Source organism: Thamnophis sirtalis, unplaced genomic scaffold (assembly GCF_051295495.1).
Source record: "Thamnophis sirtalis isolate CommonGarterSnake01/CBP01778 unplaced genomic scaffold, rThaSir2_p1.2 scaffold_1, whole genome shotgun sequence".
Lineage (NCBI taxonomy): Eukaryota > Metazoa > Chordata > Lepidosauria > Squamata > Natricidae > Thamnophis > Thamnophis sirtalis.
In genome coordinates, this window is record NW_028261381.1 from 182,504,246 (window position 1) to 182,523,046 (window position 18,801).

General features: G+C 47.2%; 1 protein-coding gene across 2 annotated transcripts in view; it reads left to right on the plus strand.

Moving 5' to 3' along the window:
• Positions 1–5,458: 5,458 nt before the first annotated feature.
• ATCAY (ATCAY kinesin light chain interacting caytaxin) overlaps positions 5,459–18,801 on the plus strand; it is a 51,280-nt gene continuing 37,937 nt past the window's right edge. The window contains exons 1-2 of one of the 2 annotated variants that reach the window (XM_087703413.1): positions 5,459–5,619; positions 8,265–8,368. In XM_087703413.1, coding sequence (XP_087559539.1) covers positions 8,292–8,368 — 77 coding nt within the window. In that variant the 5' untranslated portion in view covers positions 5,459–5,619; positions 8,265–8,291. The remainder of the gene's footprint in view (positions 5,620–8,264; positions 8,369–18,801) is intronic. The other variant, XM_087703412.1, reaches the window with a different exon arrangement.

Here is an 18,801-nt window from a genome sequence, read left to right on the forward strand (position 1 = left end):
ATCTTTGTGGATTTGACTGGCAGCCCAGCCGAAAGGAACTGAGTTGGGTGTGTTATGGGCACCTGTTGAACAGGAGGCTGCAGGATTCTGCTCTGACACGCACACACACACACCCCCTCTGGCCTGTTGCATTTCCCCTCCAGGAAGAAGGGATTCTAGTCCTCAAGGGGAAGGGTGATCTCAAGAGGAATCTCATAGATAGATAGATAGATAGATAGATAGATAGATAGATAGATATAGATAGATAGATAGATAGATAGATAGATAGATAGATAGATAGATAGAGATAGATAGATAGATAGAGATAGATAGATAGAGATAGATAGATAGATAGATAGATAGATAGAGATAGATAGATAGAGATAGATAGATAGATAGATATAGATATAGATATAGATATAGATATAGATAGGTATAGAGAGATAGATAGATGTATAGATGTATAGAGATAGCTAGATAGGCAGGTAGGTAGGTAGGTAGATAGAGATAGATAGGTAGATAGATGAATAGAGATAGATAGATGAATAGATAGATAGATAGATAGATAGATATTGATGTATAGATAGATAGATAGATAGATAGATAGATAGGTAGGTAGGTAGGTAGGTAGTAGGTAGAGATAGATATAGATAGATATATAGATAGATAGATGGGTAGATAGATGAATAGAGATAGATAGATGGATGTATGGATGGATGGTTAGATAGATAGATAGATAGATAGATAGATAGATAGATAGATAGATAGAGATAGATAGATAGATAGATATAGATAGATAGATAGAGATAGATAGATAGATAGAGATAGATAGATAGATAGAGATAGATAGATAGAGATAGATAGATAGATAGATAGAGATAGATAGATAGATAGATAGATAGAGATAGATAGATAGATATAGATATAGATATAGATAGGTATAGAGAAATAGATAGATGTATAGATGTATAGAGATAGCTAGATAGGCAGGTAGGTAGGTAGGTAGATAGAGATAGATAGGTAGATAGATGAATAGAGATAGATAGATAGATGGATGTATGGATGTATGGATGGATGGTTAGATAGATAGATAGATAGATAGATAGATAGATAGATATAGATAGATAGATGTATAGATTTATAGATAGATAGGTAGACAGATAGGGATAGACAGATATAGATACGTATATGTATATGTATATGTATATGTACAAGAGGTGGGAGAATCCTGGGAGTTGAAGTCCACCCATCTTAGAAGTGGGCCAGGTTGAGACCACACCGGATTAAGCAGTCTTTTCCTCCTACAATGCAGCAATGTGGAGTGAATCCTTCTTCCTCCATTCCTGCCTTCGGGCTCCTTAGCTCTGCTTCCTGTGTTTTTGCAGAAGGAAATGTAACAATTGGCTCTAACACCGGATTAACACAGACACACACACACACACACACACACACCCTGCAGGAAATCCTCTCCGGGCCAGATCCCTGACTCAGCTATTTATTTATTTATTTATTTATTTATTTATTTATTTATTTATTTATTTATTTATTTATTTGCAATTTTTTTTATTGTTTTTAAACATAAAAAACAACATAAAAAAAATTCTCATCCATTACATACAGCGTGTCATTGGGATACAAGTGTTTTTGCATCCATATTCTCAATTACATTTACAATCACAGATTTTTTCATCTAATGTAACTAAATACCTCCCTTTCATTGTACAGCGTATATTCATTTACGATATATATATATATATATATATATATATATATATATATATATATATATATATATATATATATATATATATATATATATATATATTCTTTTCAATAAACCTAATTCCCTTACATTCTTGATTGTCTGTTTAATAACGATATACCTTTATACAATCACTTATCCTGTTCTAAACATTTTTACAGTATAAATTTTTTTTACCAACAATTTATATTTGTATATCACTGTTTTCAATTATGTATAATCCCATCAATCATCTATCGAGTATGCTTATGTCCATTATTGTCCTTGTACATCATACAGTCAAACAAAAATATTATTCCTTCATTTTTCAACAAGGTATTCTAAATACTCACTTCATATATATACCAATTTTTGATTACTTCCTTATTACAATTATTTATCAACAACAGGATATCTTTATAATATATACTTAGAGATACATTTTATCACCAATCCTCTATCAAGTATACATAAATTCATTGTTATCCTTATCCATTTTAAAACAAACAATTCTAAATTATTCAATTCAAATATATATATATATATCTGTCTTTCATTGTATCATTATTAATCTATTTAACAACATAATTGTATTATCACTTAACTCCTTCAATTAGAACACAAGTAAAACATTTTTCATTTCCAGGTTTTTTTCCCCCAGCCACTGATAAAACAAATCCCATATCTTATAGAATTGCTCATCTTCTTGTTCTCTAGTTCAAATGTCAATTTACTCATTTCAGCACACTCCATTATCTTTCGAATAACTTCCTCCTGTTTTGGTATTGTTTCATTTTTCCAGTGTTTTGCAAATATGATTATTTATTCCTTCATCTTTGGATCCAGCTGTCCTTAATAACTATCGTCCAGTCTCCAACCTTCCCTTTCTTGGGAAGGTTGTTGAGAAGGTGGTGGCCTTTCAGCTCCAGCGGTCCTTGGAGGAAGCAAACTATCTCGACCCCTTCCAGTCAGGCTTCAGACCCGGTTACAGCACTGAAACCGCTTTGGTCGCATTGACTGATGATCTATGGAGAGCCAGAGATGGAGGACATTCCTCCATCCTGGTTCTCCTTGACCTCTCAGCGGCTTTCGATACCATCGACCATGGTATCCTTCTGCGACGACTGCGGGAGGTGGGGGTGGGAGGCACCGTGTTGCGGTGGTTCTCTTCCTACCTCTCGGACAGGTCGCAGTCGGTGTTAGTGGGGGGGCAGAGATCGTCCCCTAGGCCCCTAACATATGGGGTGCCTCAGGGCTCGGTCTTATCCCCCCTACTATTCAACATCTACATGAAACCGCTGGGAGAGATCATCCGCAGGCACGGGATCAGATACCATCAATATGCGGACGATACTCAACTGTATCTGTCCGCCCTGTGCCAACTCAATGAAGCGGCAGACGTGATGAGCCGGGGCCTGGAGGCGGTTATGGACTGGATGAGGGCTAACAAGCTTGTGCTCAACCCAGAAAAGACCGAGTGGCTGTTGTGTTTCCCTCCCAAGGATTCCACCAATATTCCATCTCTCAGGCTGGGGGGTCAAACTCTATACCCCTCAGAGAGGGTCCGCAACTTGGGAGTCCTCCTAGATCCACAGCTATCATTCGACCACCATTTGACGGCTGTGGCTAGGGGGGCATTCGCCCAGGTACGCCTGGTGCGCCAGTTGCGACCCTACCTGAATCGGGAGGCACTCACAACAGTCACTCGGGCCCTCGTGACCTCTAGGCTGGAATACTGCAATGTGCTCTACATGGGGCTGCCCTTGAAGAGCATCCGGCGTCTTCAGCTGGTGCAGAACGCAGCCGCGCGAGCGATAGTGGGTGCACCGCGGTTCACCCACATTACACCTATCCTCCGCGAGCTGCGCTGGCTACCTGTCAATTTCCGGATGCGCTTCAAGGTGCTGTTAATCACCCATAAAGCCCTACATGGTAGTGGATCTGGATACTTGAGAGACCGCCTTCTGCCAATTACCTCCCTGCGACCAATAAGATCACACAGATTGGGCCTCCTCCGTATTCCATCGGCCAGCCAGTGTCGGCTGGCAACTACAAGGAGGAGGGCCTTCTCAGTAGTCGCCCCGACCCTTTGGAACGAACTCCCCGTGGACATTCGTACCCTCACCACCGTCCAGGCCTTCCGCACAGCCTTGAAGAACTAGCTAGCCCGTCAGGCCTGGGGATGAAGATAGTTGCCCCCCCCGAATGAGGAATGCATGTTGGTTACTGTTTTTATTATATGTGTCTTTGTTATTGTCTGTATTTCCCCTTCCCCGATTTTATGTGAGCCGCCCTGAGTCCCCTCAGGGAAAAGGGCGGCCTACAAATCTCAATAAAATCACTAAAAATCACTAAAAATTATTCAACACCATGGACATGGCTGACACAGAAAATGATGTCTCTGGGCCATGTTCAATATTTAAAATCCTTCCTTCTTTCTTTCCTTCCTTCTTCCCACCCACCCACCTACCCTCCCTCCCATCTTCCTTCCTCCTTCCTTCCTTCCTTCTTTCCTTCCTTCCTTCTTCCCACCCACCTACCCTCCCTCCCATCTTCCTTCCTTCTTTCCTTCCTTCTTTCTTCCCACCCACCTACCCTTCTTCTCTCCCATCTTCCTTCCTTCTTTCCTTCCTACTCACCCACCCTTCCTCCACCAAAGTTTCATGCCGAGATTCCCAGCCACATCTGGGTGGGCTCCTTGCCCCCTTGATCGCAGAAGTCTCTTATTCCCAGGAATTCAGGCATCAAGGCTGTCTCCTAAGTCAGGGGTGCCAGCTCAGCCAAGGCAGACTGGCATGGCCTTGCCCTCATGTCCCCAGGCGGTTCTTCCTTCTCACTCTTGGTCTGTATGGCAAGTGGCATCCTGAGACGGAGTCCTTCCTAGGGTCACCAGCCTCCCATCTTCCCTCATCTAGGGCCCAGAAGCTGCTGCCAATGTGGCTCACCTCCTTCCTCTGCAGAGAAGGTGGGCAGCATGCACTGGGGACCGGGTCTATGACAATTGGCCACAGCCAGATTGCTACAGCCAACTTGCAAGGCTATCTCGCCATGGCCAACTTGTAATGACCAACTTGCAACAGCCAACACACCATGGCCAACTCACAATGGCCAATTGACAATGGCCAACTTGCAATGGTCAACTAGCAACAGCCAACACACCATGGCCAACTCACAATGGCCAATTGACAATGGCCAACTAGCAAAAGCGAACACATGTTGGCCAACTCACAATGGCCAACTTGCAATGGCCAACTAGCAACAGCCAACACACCATGGCCAACTTGCAGTGGGCAACACACCATGGCCAACTCGCTGTGGCCAACTCGCTGCAGGGCAAGAGGGGTGCCCATGTCAAAGACTCAGAGGAATAGAACCATGAAAGAAAGGATGGGAAAGGAGGGACAGAACGAAACGCCAAAGTCACCAGATGTGCTTTTTAGAACAAATCCTTTGAAAGAATGAGCTAGAACGTCCCATTTCCCCCCAGCGCCTTCTCCCATTCCGCTGGCGACCGGCTGGGGGGCGAGGGGTGGGGGGAGGAGCCGTGGGGATCCTTGGGGGGGGTCTTTGTGCCTCCGCTGCCCGGCTGCGCTCGTCCTCCTGCAGATGCGGCTCCGCTGGCTGGGCAGGGCGGGGACGCGGCGGCGGAGCGCGCACGGGGACGCGCCTGGAGCTGCCTGCCTGCCTGCTTGCCTACCTGCCTGCCGTGGCCGGGGAGCATCCTGGGCGTCGGGAGCGGCGCCGCTTCTCCCGCCTGTCGAGCGCTCCGAGGAGCCCGGCCGTCGCTCGCAGGCCCCGCCGCAGCGGAGGGAGGGATGGAGGCCGGACCGGAGGGGCAGCCGCGCCTGCCGGGCGACGCCGCCTGAGGACGCCCGCGGGGAGAAGCGCAGCCCGGCTCGGTAAGGCGCGCTCCGGCCGCGGGACGGGCGGCTGGCGGGGGAAGGGGGCGGCCGCGCCCGGGCGGGATGGCCCCGAGAAGCCGGGGGGAGAAGGACGGGCGGGCGCCGGCCTCACCTGGGCAGGCCTGGCCGCGCATCTGCCCGGCTGTCCAGAGTCTCTGGCAGGCTCGGCCTTCCTTCCTTCCTTCCTTCCTTCCTTCCTCATTCCCTTCTTTCTTACTCCCTCCCTCTTCCCTTCCCTCCTTCCACCCTTCCTTTCTTCCTTCTTCCCTTTCTCCCCTTTTCCTTCTTCCCTTCCTTCCCTCTTTCCCTCTTTCCTCTCACCAACCGTCCTTCCCTTTTTCCTTCCCTCCTTCCTTTCCTCCCTTTTTCCTCTCTCCCTTTTTCTCCCGCCCTTCCATTAGGTTTCCCTTCCTCCTTCTCTTCTCCCCTCCCTCTCCCTCCCCCCTCCCTTCTTCCGTCCTCCCTTTTTCCTTCCTTCTTTCTCGCTCTCTCCCTCCCTTCCTTCCTCCCTCCTTCCCTTCCTTCCTCCCTCCCTCCCTCCCTTCTTTTTCCCTCCCATTTTCCTCCCTTCTTTCCTTCTTTCCCCCTCTCTCCTTCCCTCCTTCCTTCCCTCCCTCCTTTTTCCTCCCTTCTTTTCTTTTCTCTTCCTCCTTCTCTCCCTCCCTTTTCCTTCCTCCCTCCCTCCCTTCTTCTTCCCTCCCATTTTCCTTCCTTTTTTCCTTCTTTCCTTTTCCCTCCCTCCCTTTCTTTCTTTTCCTCCTTCCCTTCTTTCCCTCCCTCCCTTTTTTATTCCTCCCTTTTCCACCTCCCTCCCTTTTCCTTCCTCCCTCCCTCCCTCCCTTCTTCTTCCCTCCCATTTTCCTTCCTTTTTTCCTTCTTTCCTTTTCCCTCCCTCCCTTTCTTTTCCTCCTTCCCTTCTTTCCCTCCCTCCCTTTTTTATTCCTCCCTCCCTTCCTTCCACCTCCCTCCCTTTTCCTTCCTCTCTCCCGCCCTCCGCTGAGCCTTGCTTCTTCCACAGCCTCTCTGCAGTCCAGGATAGCCCCCCTTGCTGGCCATTCGGCCCAAATGCCAGAGGAGCCTAACACAGTGTTGGCTGATTTAGCATCACCCCTGGAGCTCATCCCTGCTGGGCGTTTTCCATTCAGGAAGCTACCTGCTCTGACTCAGCCACAGCCTCAACACCCCCCCCCCCCCAAAAAAAAAATCACGGTCTCATCTGTGCCTGCAAACTCTCCAAGCCACCTCGAAAGCTGGGGGATGAGGTGCTTATTCAAAGATGCCCATGATTAGTGCAGAAGAAAAAAAGGGGCAAAGATATCTGGGGAGGGGAACCCCCGTTACAGAGCAAGGGGGCTGGACTAGAAGACCTCCGAGGCCCCTTCCAAGGCTTCTGTGTTCTGCCTGATCAAACGCTTTGAGTCCCGCCCACAAGAGGCAGCAATGAAGGTGGGGGGGGGGAGGCAAGGTCCCTGCATGAAAATGACAATTGGCCAAGCACTGGAACTGCCCAATTCGAGATTTTCAGAGAGCTGTGTGTTCAGTCCTGGCTCCCTTCTCTTCCTTTCCCCAGACAGTCTGGTAGGAGGAAACTCTATGGTGAATGACTCTGCGGGGCCTTCTTGGCCCCAGCACCAGCCCGACGGTGGGGAGGGTGGGGGGTGGTGGTCAGGAGGCTGGACCAGAATCCGGACACCCCCCCCACTTCCTGGGGGACTAATTCTTTCTCCAAAGTCCCAAGTCCTTGTGTCGGGGAAATGGGTGGCTCAGTGGCTAAGATGCTGAGCTTGTCGATCAGAAAGGTTGTGCGTTCGGCAGTTCGAATCCCTGGCGCCGCTTTAACAGAGTGAGCTCCCGTGACTTGTCCCAGCGCTTCTGCCAACCTAGCAGTTTGAAAGCACGTAAAAAATGCAAGTAGGAAAATAGGAACCACCTTTGGTGGGAAGGGAACAGCGTTCCGTGTGTCTTTGGCCATTTTAGTCATGCCGGCCACATGACCACGGAGACGTTTTCGGACAGCGCTGGTTCTTGGGCTTTGAAATGGAGAAAAGCACCGCCCCCTAGCGTCGGGAACGACTAGCATGTATGTGCGAGGGGAACCTTTACCTCACCCCGTGGAAGGACGCCTCTCCTGCATCTCTTCCTTGCAGGCCGGACTTACATCATCATCATTTTCATTTAACGACGGGGCGGAATCTGGGCAACAGAATGGAGCTAGCAGAGCATTTTCATGGCCGGATGCTCTTCCCTGTCGCCAATGGGGAGTTTTGTTCGGCAGATATATTCTCAGAGAGAGAAATATCTGTCTCTACCTAGGATCGAATTCACAGCCTCCGGATCGTGAGGCGAGAGCTCCACCTCTAGGCCACCGCAACACTCATGCAGGCCAGGAAGCCTGTGTGTGGATGGGCTGTGGTTGGGGTATCCATTTCCCCTGTGATTCCAAAAAGGAAGGATCAACTCAGCGGATGGGGAGGGGGGGGAGATGAGAAGCCGAGCGTCTTGGCTTCGGAGCGCCTGATCCTCCGGTCGCGGGAAAAGGGTTCAAAGAAATCCGGGAGGAAAGTCGAAAGTTTTGGGGTGGCGGAGGAGGAGTTTTCTCAGGTCTGTGTTACCCACTCAAGGTCTGGCGCCTCCTTTCACAGGTGAGGGGACTTCCCAGCGGAGGAAACATGGGCACCACGGAAGCCACGCTGCGGATGGACAATGTGGAGGTCAAGGAAGAGTGGCAGGACGAAGACTTCCCCAGGTTGGTGCTCGCCGGAGGGGGAGAAAGTGGCTGCCCCCGTCTTCCCAGAGGCCTGGAAGTGCCATCCCAAAGCGGGCGGGGGGCCATGTGTGTGTGTGTGTGTGTGTGTGTATCGTATCAGGCGGGTGATGTTCCCTCTGGGCCCACCGTCACTCGGGGGCCAACAAGACATCTCCTTCGTCCTTGCGAGTCTCTTTTGGGCCAAGGAGATATTTTTCTCCCTCGCCTTCCGCTTCTGAGATGGTCTCGATCTCGGTGCTCTGGCCAAAGGAGCGTCCTGCCCTCCATCCCTCGGAACCACGAGGACTAGAAACCCTGGATTTGTTTTGGAAGAAAGGAGCGCAAAGCACAGGCTGGGTCTGCTTGGCAGTTGAGTCCTTGGCATCCCAAGGTTTGCTTGGCTTTTAAGGAACAAGGCGGTACCAGGGGTGGGGTGGGGGGAGAATCATGTCTCTGAGGCCCTGAATGGCTACCAGTGGTTGGTCTTTGGACAAAGTGTTTGGACAGCTGAGAGGGAAAGTTTTGGCCTGGGTGCTGCTCTGGCCACTGGCGTTTCTGATAGAGAGAGAGAGAGAGAGAGAGGGATAGAAGATAGATAGATAGATAGATAGATAGATAGATAGATAGATGGATGGATGGATGGATGGATGGATGGATGGATGGATGGATGATAGATAGATAGATAGATAGATAGATAAGATAGATAGAGATAGATAGATAGATAGATAGATAGATAGAGATAGATAGATAGATAGATAGAGATAGATAGATAGGTAGATAGATAGATGTAGATATAGATATGATAGATGATAGGCAGATGATGAATAGACAGGGTAGATAGACCGACAGACAGATAAATATAGATACGATATAGATGATAGACAGAGACAGAAATATAGATAGATAGCTAGAGAGAGAGAGAGAGAGAGAGAGAGAGAGAGAGAGAGAGAGACAGACAGACAGACAGACAGACAGACAGACAGACAGACAGACAGACAGACAGATGGAGGGACAAGGTGGCTCAGTGGCTAAGACGCTGAGCTTGTCGGTCAGAAAGATCGGCAGTTTGGTGGTTCGAGTCCCTAGTGCTGCGTAATGGAGTGAGCTCTCATTATTTGTTACTTTGGTTTTGAAACGGAGAGCACAGCCCAGTAGAGTCAGGAACGACTAACACATATGCGTGAAGGAAACTTAGATAGACAAATGATAGATAGAGCTAGCTAGCTAGATGATGATAGATAGAGATAGATAATAGATAGAAAGACAGATAGAGATAAATATAAGATAGATAGATAAATGATAGATAGATAGATGATAGATAGATAGATGATAGATAGATAGATAGATGATAGATATATAGATCGATAGATAGATAGAGAAATGATAGATAGATGATAGATAGATAGAGATAGATAGGTAGATAGGTAGATAGATAGATAGATGATAGACAGATGGATAGACAAAGAGTTGATATAGATAGATAAATATAGGCAGACATAGATAGATAGATAGATAGATAGATAGATAGATAGATAGATAGATAGATAGATAGATAGATAGATAGATTCAAACAGATTTCAACAGATAGAGATAATGGTTGGTTGGTTGGTTGGATGGATGGTTAGTGAGGGAGGGAGAGAGAGGGAGGGAGGGAGGGAGGGAGGGAGGGAGGGAGACAAATGGACAGACTCAGTTTGGTCCAATGCCTGAGGAACCGGGCTAGAAAGGAGGAGACTGAATTCTGGTCCCACTTTAGATGTGAAATCCAGCTGGGCGACTTTGGGCCAGTCATCAGGAGATGGTGAGTTCTAGTCCTGCGTTAGGCATGAAAGACGGCTGGGTGACTTTGGGCCAGTCCCTCCCTCTCAATCCACCCCTCCCCTCCCCACCCTACCCCACAGGGGCAAATTGTTGTGGGGCAAATAGGAGGAGGAAGGAGTACTCCAGATGTTCCCGTTGAGTTATTTGTAAAAACAATAAAAGGGGGACACAGATGAATGCATGGAAGGAAGGAAAGAAAGAAAGAAAAAAAATGAATGAATGAAAGAAAGAATTTTGCTTACTGCTTTGGCCAGAGGCTTCCGACAAGAATCTCCCAAACCATAATCCACACCTGGAGTTCAGGCCGAATATCCAGAGGTTGATCTGCAGTCATCCTGGCAGACAAATTTGCTGATTGCAGGCAGGAAGTTAGATGCCTGTGTTGTTTGTGCAGCTGGGTTTCTAATGCGGAAGATATTTTTCCTCTCTTCTTCTTCTTCTTCTTCTTCTTCTTCTTCTTCTTCTTCTTCTTCTTCTTCTTCTTCTTCTTCTTCTTCTTCTCCTTCTCCTTCTCCTTCTCCTTCTCCTTCTCCTTCTCCTTCTCCTTCTCCTTCTCCTTCTCCTCCTCCTCCTCCTCCTCCTCCTCCTCCTCCTCCTCCTCCTCCTCCTTCTTCTTCTTCTTCTTCTTCATGTTTTTCTCATGGTTGGGATTGAATGATTTGACTGCTAATGGCTTTTTTGGAGGGGGTGGGTGTGTGAAAAGGAAATCTTTGATTAGTAACGAGGCTGGAAACGAATGGATTGCAAGTCGGAGGTGTTCTTTCTGAAGTATTTGAGACTCCAGCTGAATTTCATTTCATCCCATTTCATTTATTTTAGTTTGTCAGGCATGTAAAAGATAACAGGAATAAGAATAAACATGAATAAGAACGCAGGAAATGGGTACGAATAAATGGGGGGACAATTAGGACAGGGACGGAAGGCACGCTGGTGCGCTTATGCACGCCCCCTATAGGCCTCTTAGGAATGGGGTGAGGTCAACAGCAGAGAGTCTAAGGTTAAAGTTTTGGGGGTTTGGAGATGAAACCACAAGGTGGAGCATTCCAGGCGTTGACCACTCTGTTGCTGAAGTCGTATTTTCTGCAATCGAGTTTGGAGCGGTTGACCTTGAGTTTGTATCTTGTCAGGCTTCCAAATAGCATCCAAAATTAAATCAGAGTCCGAGGCAAAGGATTCCTCAAAGTTCCAATTGATGAAGAGAGCCATGTTGGCATATCTGGGGAAATCCAAATCTGAAAACTTCATGGTTTCCCACCCGGTTGAAAGTTCAAGATCTTCCCCCCAACACACCCACAAGTTCCATCCCATGGTCCAATCTCCCACTGTCACCCTGGCAGTTCCACCCATCCAGTTCCGGTCAGGTGCAGAGGTGCAGAGACAAAGGATGACCTTGGCTTTCTAGAAAGAATGTTGTTATGGCTACATGGCATCTAACTCTGTACAATCCCCGCTCCCATTTCCCCACCATAGAAAATGCATAGTGGAATAATAGAAAGTGTGACTGGCCAAAGACCCACAAGAAAAGATGGCTGCAGGCCTGACATATCCATTGTGTGCTTGTGTATTATTGTGGTTGAAGCTGAAGTAGTCATTGACAGGTAGGACATTGTGGCAAATAATTTTGTGTACTACATTTAGGTCAGATCGTCGGTGGTAGTTCTACGTTGTCCAAGCCCAAAATTTCAAAATTTCTCGCGATCCAGGCTATCTGTTATGGATCGTCCTCATTCAGTGACCATTTGAAGTGACAACAGCACTTAAAAAAAGGAACCGATGATCGGCATTCACACTTACGACCGTCGCAGTATGGTGACTTGATCAAAATGTGGGCTGTCTCACATTTATGACGGTTGCAGTGTGCCCTGCGATCATGTGGTCCCTATCGGTAGCCTTCCCTAGCAAGGCTTCCGACAAGCCGTTAATAGGGGGGGGGGGGAAGCTGGATTCGTTTAACGACCGTGGGATCCACTTGACGATTGCAGGGAGCCACTTTGGGAAGAGAGGTTGCAAACGGGGCAAAACGACCCCCTTGACCACGGCTGGGCGTAGGAGGGGACGTTTTGGGCTCTCCGTTGTGGGTTGTGAATCGAGAACTTCCCGTGTGGTTGATGCTTTCTTGTTTAGTACCAAAAAGGATTGCACAATTGTCTTTCAGCTATCATAATGAGGATTTGATCCTATATTTGGAATTCCAGGAAATGCAGAATTCAGCCACCTTGATAGTGAAAATAAAAATCAAGGAATAGCATATCATAAAACAGACCCCCTCATTGTCTGGTTGACGGTTGGGCAACCGGGACTGTATCAAAAAGGACTTTTTTCAGTTTTGGCAGGATCCTTAGAAAAGATCCACAGGGAGCCTCCTGTTCTCTGGACAGTAGATCCTCTGTCCAGGGCAGCTGCCGGAGCAGACGGACGGTTGAAGCAATCTGTGTGGGTTTCCCCCCCGCCCCCTCTGGGTTTGAACACTGTCTCTGGAAGTCACAGCTGCAGAGAAGGTCAGTTGGATGACTGGACCCAGTCATGAATGACTCAGAGGAGGGAATAGAAGGGGACTTATCCAATTTGCAGATGACACCCAGCTGGCAGGAAGAGCCAACACTCCAGAAGACTTAAGGCTTAAGATACAGAAGGACCTTGACAAACTTGAACATTGGGCACTATCTAATAAAATGAAATTCAATGGTGGAAAGAGTTAAGGTTCTACATTTAGGCAAGGAAAACGAAATGCACAGGGACAGTATAGGTGGTACCTTGCTCAATCATAGCAACTGTGAGAGGGATCTTGGAGTCCCAGTGGACAACCACTTAAATAGGAGCCATCCGTGTGCAGCAGCTGCCAAAAAAGCCAACACAGTTCTAGGCTGCATCAACAGAGGGAGAGAATCAAGATCACATGAAGGGTTGATACCACTTTATAAGGCCTTGGGAAGGCCACACCTGGAATCCTGCATTCAGTTCTGGTCACCACGATGTAGAAAAGGTGCTGAGACTCTAGAAAGAGGGCAGAGAAGAGCAACAAAGAGGATTTGGGGACAGGAGACTAAAACCTATAAAGAACAGTTGCAGGAACTGGGTATGTCTAGTTTAATGAAAAGGAGGACCAGGGGAGACAGGATAGCAATGTTCCAATATCTCAGGGGTTGCCCCAAAGAAGAGGGAGTCAAACTATTCTCCAAGGCACCTGAGGGCAGAACACCGCAGGAGACAAGCTCGGGATCCAGAAAGATCTTGGCAGGTTTGAAAAATGGGCCCTTATCCAACAACATGGATTTGAATGTGGAGGGAAGCAAGGTTTTACACCTGGACAGGAAAAAAACAAAGGCACAGGTACAGATTAGGTGCAAATTGGCTCAAAAACAGTGAGAGGGACCTTGGAGTCCTAGTGGACAATCCCTTAAACATGAAGTCAGCCTTGTACGGCAGCAGCCAAAAAAGCAATCCAGGGCGTGAACCCGACAAAAGCGCGCATGACAAAAGCGCACTGAGAAAACCGCGTTGCTAAAACCGCGACGTCATCAACGTGATGACAACAGCGCGTCGACAACAGCGCGTCGACAGAAGGGTGATTTAAGTTAAGGTAAGAGTTAGGTTTAGGGTTAGGTTTAGGTTTACAGCGCCCTTCTGTCGGCGCGCTGTTGGCGGCGCGATTCAGCGCTCATTCGTCGGCACAGTTCAGAACTTGCGGTTTAGTCGGGCGTGCTTTTGTCAGTGAACCATCCAGGGTTGTATAAACAGAGGCCTGGATTCAAAATCATGTGGAGTCTTAGTACCTCTTCCTAAACCTTAATAAGGCCACACCTGGAATCCTGCATCCAGGTTTTGGTCCCCACATTACAAAAAAGATGTGGAGGCTTTGGAAAAAATGGTGTAAAGAAGAGAAACTAAAGCGAATAAAAGCCTGGAGACTAAAACGTAGATATGAAGGACGGCTGCAGGATTTGGTTTCGCTAGTCCAGAGAAAAGAAGGACCGGGGGGGACAGGATAGCAGCCTTCCAGTATTTGAGGGGCTGCCCCAAAGAAGACGGAGTCAAGCTATTCGGAAGGCAGGATGGGAAGTAACAGATGGAAACTTAGAAATTTAGAAGTAAGGAGAAATTTCCTAACGGGGAGAATAATTAACCAGTGGAGCACCTGGCCTTCAGAACATCGCATTCTGCGTTTTAGTTGCCACAATATAAAAAAGATGTCGAGACTCTAGAAAGACTGCATGGAAGAGCCACAAAGATGGTATAAGTGTACATGTGGATTTGCAAATGTTCATTTAATAACCATTCAAAGTTGTCCCAAGGGTGCTTTTTTTTTTTATTAAATGTTTTTTAGTTTTAGTTTAAAACTGGTACAACATCTTTCTTAATATATCAATCAATTACAGATAATACAGAAAAAGACAAGAACAACAATCAGGAAAACAAAACAAAACACAGGTGTCTATTATGAAAAAATAAGAAGTATATCAACTGGTTACAACATGTTTTGGTGCTTCTCTTCGTTGACTCCTATTAATTCAAATATCTTAACTCGAATATTTACCATATCAACATCATTATACCTCCGGTTTTAATTATTATAGTTATTTAAACATCCTTCATCCTTAGTTATGCTAAGGAATTAGTCCATAACACATGCTGGCAGTTCATTTACTTATTTGTAAAATCCTCTATTATCATCAAATCCTCGTATTCTATTTTAACTAAACATTCATAATATTCAATTGTATCATATATCCTAACATTTTCCCAATATTGATTAACATTTAATTATATGGATTTTATTTAGTTTTTTAATAGTGCTAATTATTATAGTTAATACTCTTTATGTATAACCTAAGGGTATTTTCTCATATCCAATTGTTAGTTATCATATCAACTCCACATTATATACATTACTATCAATATCAATTATTAATATAAAGTTGTCCCAAGGGTGCTTTTTCAGGAGGCAACTGGACTTTCTTGTTTGCAGATGATCCCATTCCCCTGGGAGGAGATCATCTGCAAAGAGGATCTCCTGTCGGAGCAAGGAGTATAAATCCTTCCCATTCCCCACTCTCCTGTCGGAGCTGAAGAAGCTTCTTGGAGGAGAAGCAAAACGCCTTCAAAAGGAAAACCAGAAAGTCCAGTTGCCTCTTGAAAAAGCACTTTTGGACGACTGAGAATCTCTACAGACATTCAAAGTTGGAAACAGAAAACAGATTAACAGGGTTGGAAGGGACCTTGTAGGTCATCTAGTCCAGCCCCCCACCCAAGCAGGAGACCCTACACCATTTCTGACAGATGGCAGTCCAGTCTTTTCTTGAAAGCCTCCAGTGATGAAGCTCCCACAACTTCTGAAGGCAACTTTTGTTCCATGGGTTGATTGTTTTCATTGTGTGGAAATCCCTCCTTATTTCCAGGTTGAACCTCTCCTTGGTCAGTTTCCATCCATTCTTCCTTCTCTGGCCTTCGGGGGCCTTGGAGAACAGTTTGACCCCCTCCTCTCTGTGGCAGCCCCTCAAGTATTGGAAGATGCTCTCCTGTCTCCCCCGGTCCTTCTCTTCACTGGATCAGCCATGCCCGGTTCCTGCAACTGTTCATAGCAATAGCAATAGCAGTTAGACTTATATACTGCTTCATAAGGCTTTCAGCCCTCTCTAAGCGGTTTACAGAGTCAGCATATCGCCCCCACAGTCTGGGTCCTCATTTCACCCACCTGGGAAGGATGGAAGGCTGAGTCAACCTTGAGCCGGAGATTTGAACCGCTGAACTGCAGATAACAGTCAGCTGAAGTGGCCTGCAGTACTGCACCCTAACCACTGCGCCACCATCATATGTTTTAGACTCCAGGCCTTTGATAATCTTAGATAGATTCAGATTAACAGAGTTGGAAGGGACCTTGTAGGTCATCTAGTCCAACCCCCTACCCAAGCCGGAGAAATTACATCAATTCTGACAAATGGCAGTTTCTTCTTGAAAGCCTCCAGGGATGAAGCTCCCACAACTTCCGAAGGCAACTTCTGTTCCATGGGTTGATTGTTCTCACTGGCAGAAAATTTATCCTTATTTCCAGGTTGAATCTCTCCTTGGTCAGTTCCCATCCATTCTTCCTTCTCTGGCCTTCGGGGGCTTTGGAGAACAGCTTGACCCCCTAACTCCCCTCTGTGGCAGCCCCTCAAATGTTGGAAGATGCTCTCCTGCCTCCCTTGGTCCTTCTTTTCACTGGACCAGCCATGCCCGGTTCCTGTAACCATTCTTCAAATACTTCAGCCTCCACAAATCCTCTTGGTTGCTCTTCTCTGCATTCTTGCTAGAGTCTCCACATCCTTTTTTTATAGTGTGATGACCAAAAACTGGATATAGGACTCCAGGTGTGGCCTTACTAAGGCTTCACAGAGTGGTATTACCTTGACCTTGATTGTATCCCTCTGTTAATGCAGTTTAGGATTGTGTTGGCTTTTTTGGCTGCTGCTGCACACGGCTGGCTTCTATTTAATTGATTGTCCACTAAGACTCTCACAGTTACTGCTATGAAGCCTGGTTTACCCCCCAGTCTATGTGTGTCCTTTGGGTTTTTCTTGCCTAAGTGCAAGACTCGACTTTTCTCTACGTTGAATTTTGTTGTGTTTAGACCGGGCCCAGGGTTCAAGTCTATCAAGACCCATCTGGATCCTGAGACTGTCTTCTAGTCAATTTAATTTGTCAATTTAATGGGTTTATATGCCACCCAATCCTGGGGGGGGGGAGGGGACGACTCAGGGCGGCTTACAAGTACGAATAAGACCGAGTGGCTGCTGTGCTTCCCTCCTACTAATTGGCCAAGTGTTCCACCTCTCAGTCTGGGGGGTCAAACAGTACGCCCCTCAGACAGGGTCCGCAACTTGGGAGTCCTCCTGGACCCACAGCTGACTTTTGAACACCATTTGTCAGCTGTGACCAGGGGGGCATTTGCCCAGGTTCGCCTGGTGCGCCAGTTGCGTCCCTACCTGAACCGGGAGGCTCTCACAACAGTCACTTGGGCCCTTGTGACCTCTAGGCTGGAGTACTGCAACGTGGTCTACATGGGGCAGCCCTTGAAGAGTATTCGGCGACTTCAGCTTGTCCAGAATGCAGCCGCGCGAGCAATCGTGGGTGCGCCTCGGTTCACCCACGTAACACCTATCCTCCGCGAGCTGCACTGGCTGCCTGTTGATCTCCGGATACGCTTCAAGGTGCTAGTCATTATCTACAAAGCCCTTCATGGTATCGGACCTGGGTACTTGAGAGACCGCCTACTGCCAATTACCTCCACTAGACCGATCAGATCCCACAGATTAGGCCTCCTCCGAATTCCATCCGCCGGCCAGTGTCGACTGGCGACTACCCAGAGGAGAGCCTTCTCTGTGGCTGCTCCGACCCTCTGGAACGAACTCCCCGTGGAGATTCGTACCCTCACCACCCTCCAGGCCTTCCGCATAGCCCTTAAAACCTGGCTGTTCCGACAGGCCTGGGGCTAAAGACTCGCTGCCCCACTTCGAATGGTATGATTGTTGTGCTTTTAACTATGTATGGTTTTTATGTTTTGTTATTCTGTTTGTATTCCCCTCCCTTTTGAGTTGTGAGCCGCCCTGAGTCCCTTCAGGGAAAAGGGCGGCATACAAATAAATTAATAATAAAAAAAGAATAAAATAAAATAACATACAGGGGGAGAACATAAAACAATACAAACATTTTAAAAACACAACATACATCCGGATTAATTGGGGGGGGGGCTTGACCTGGTTTGAGTCAGCAACCCCAGGCCTGCCGGAACAGCCAGGTTTCGGTGGCTTTTTGGAAGGCTACAAGGGTGGGGAGGGTCCGGATCTCTGTGGGTAACTCGTTCCACAGAGTGGTTGGCTATTCCTGCCAGCTTGGTGTCATCTGCAAATTTGATGAGTTCCCCATTTATTCCCTCATCCAAATCATTGATGAAGATATTGAAGAGTCCTGGGCCTAAAACAGAGCCTTGGGGTCCCCCGCTGCATACTTCCCTCCATGTAGATGCAGTTCCATTGAGGACTAGATGTTGAGTGCGGTTGGTCAGCCAGTTACGAATCCATCTGGAGGTGATGCTGTCCAACCCACATTCTTCTACTTTATCTAGTAGTAGTAGTAGGTTACGATGCACAAGCTCCCTTCTGCTTTTGGTCAAGCTGTGATCTGCAGTGCCGAGGCTCTTGGTCGGAGGAAGAGAGATGCGAGGCTAAGAAAGCAGGGGAAGGATCTTCTCAGGTTGTCGTGATGATGCTTCAGGCTGGGATGCAGGAGCATGCTCAGTGAGGAGCCAGAGGTGACTCATGCAAGACACTGTTTACGGGAGGAGGGAGGGAGGGAGGGAGAGAGAGTGAGTGAGTAAGTGAGTATCATATGATCGGAACAGCCTAGAATGAGGGAGGGGATCAGCTGCACCATAGAGTAAAAGGGAGGGAAGGAGCAGACAGCAAAGGAGAGAGCAGGGAAGAAAATCCGAGATGGGGAAATTGCTCCAGGCCACGTTTTTTTCATTCTAAAGTCTCAACAAGGAGAGATTCTCCTTGATTTCTCACAATCGAATGTTTGCTCTCGTCTCACCGTTGGCGTGGAAGAATGCTGTTAAATTGTTTTATGGGGCGGTG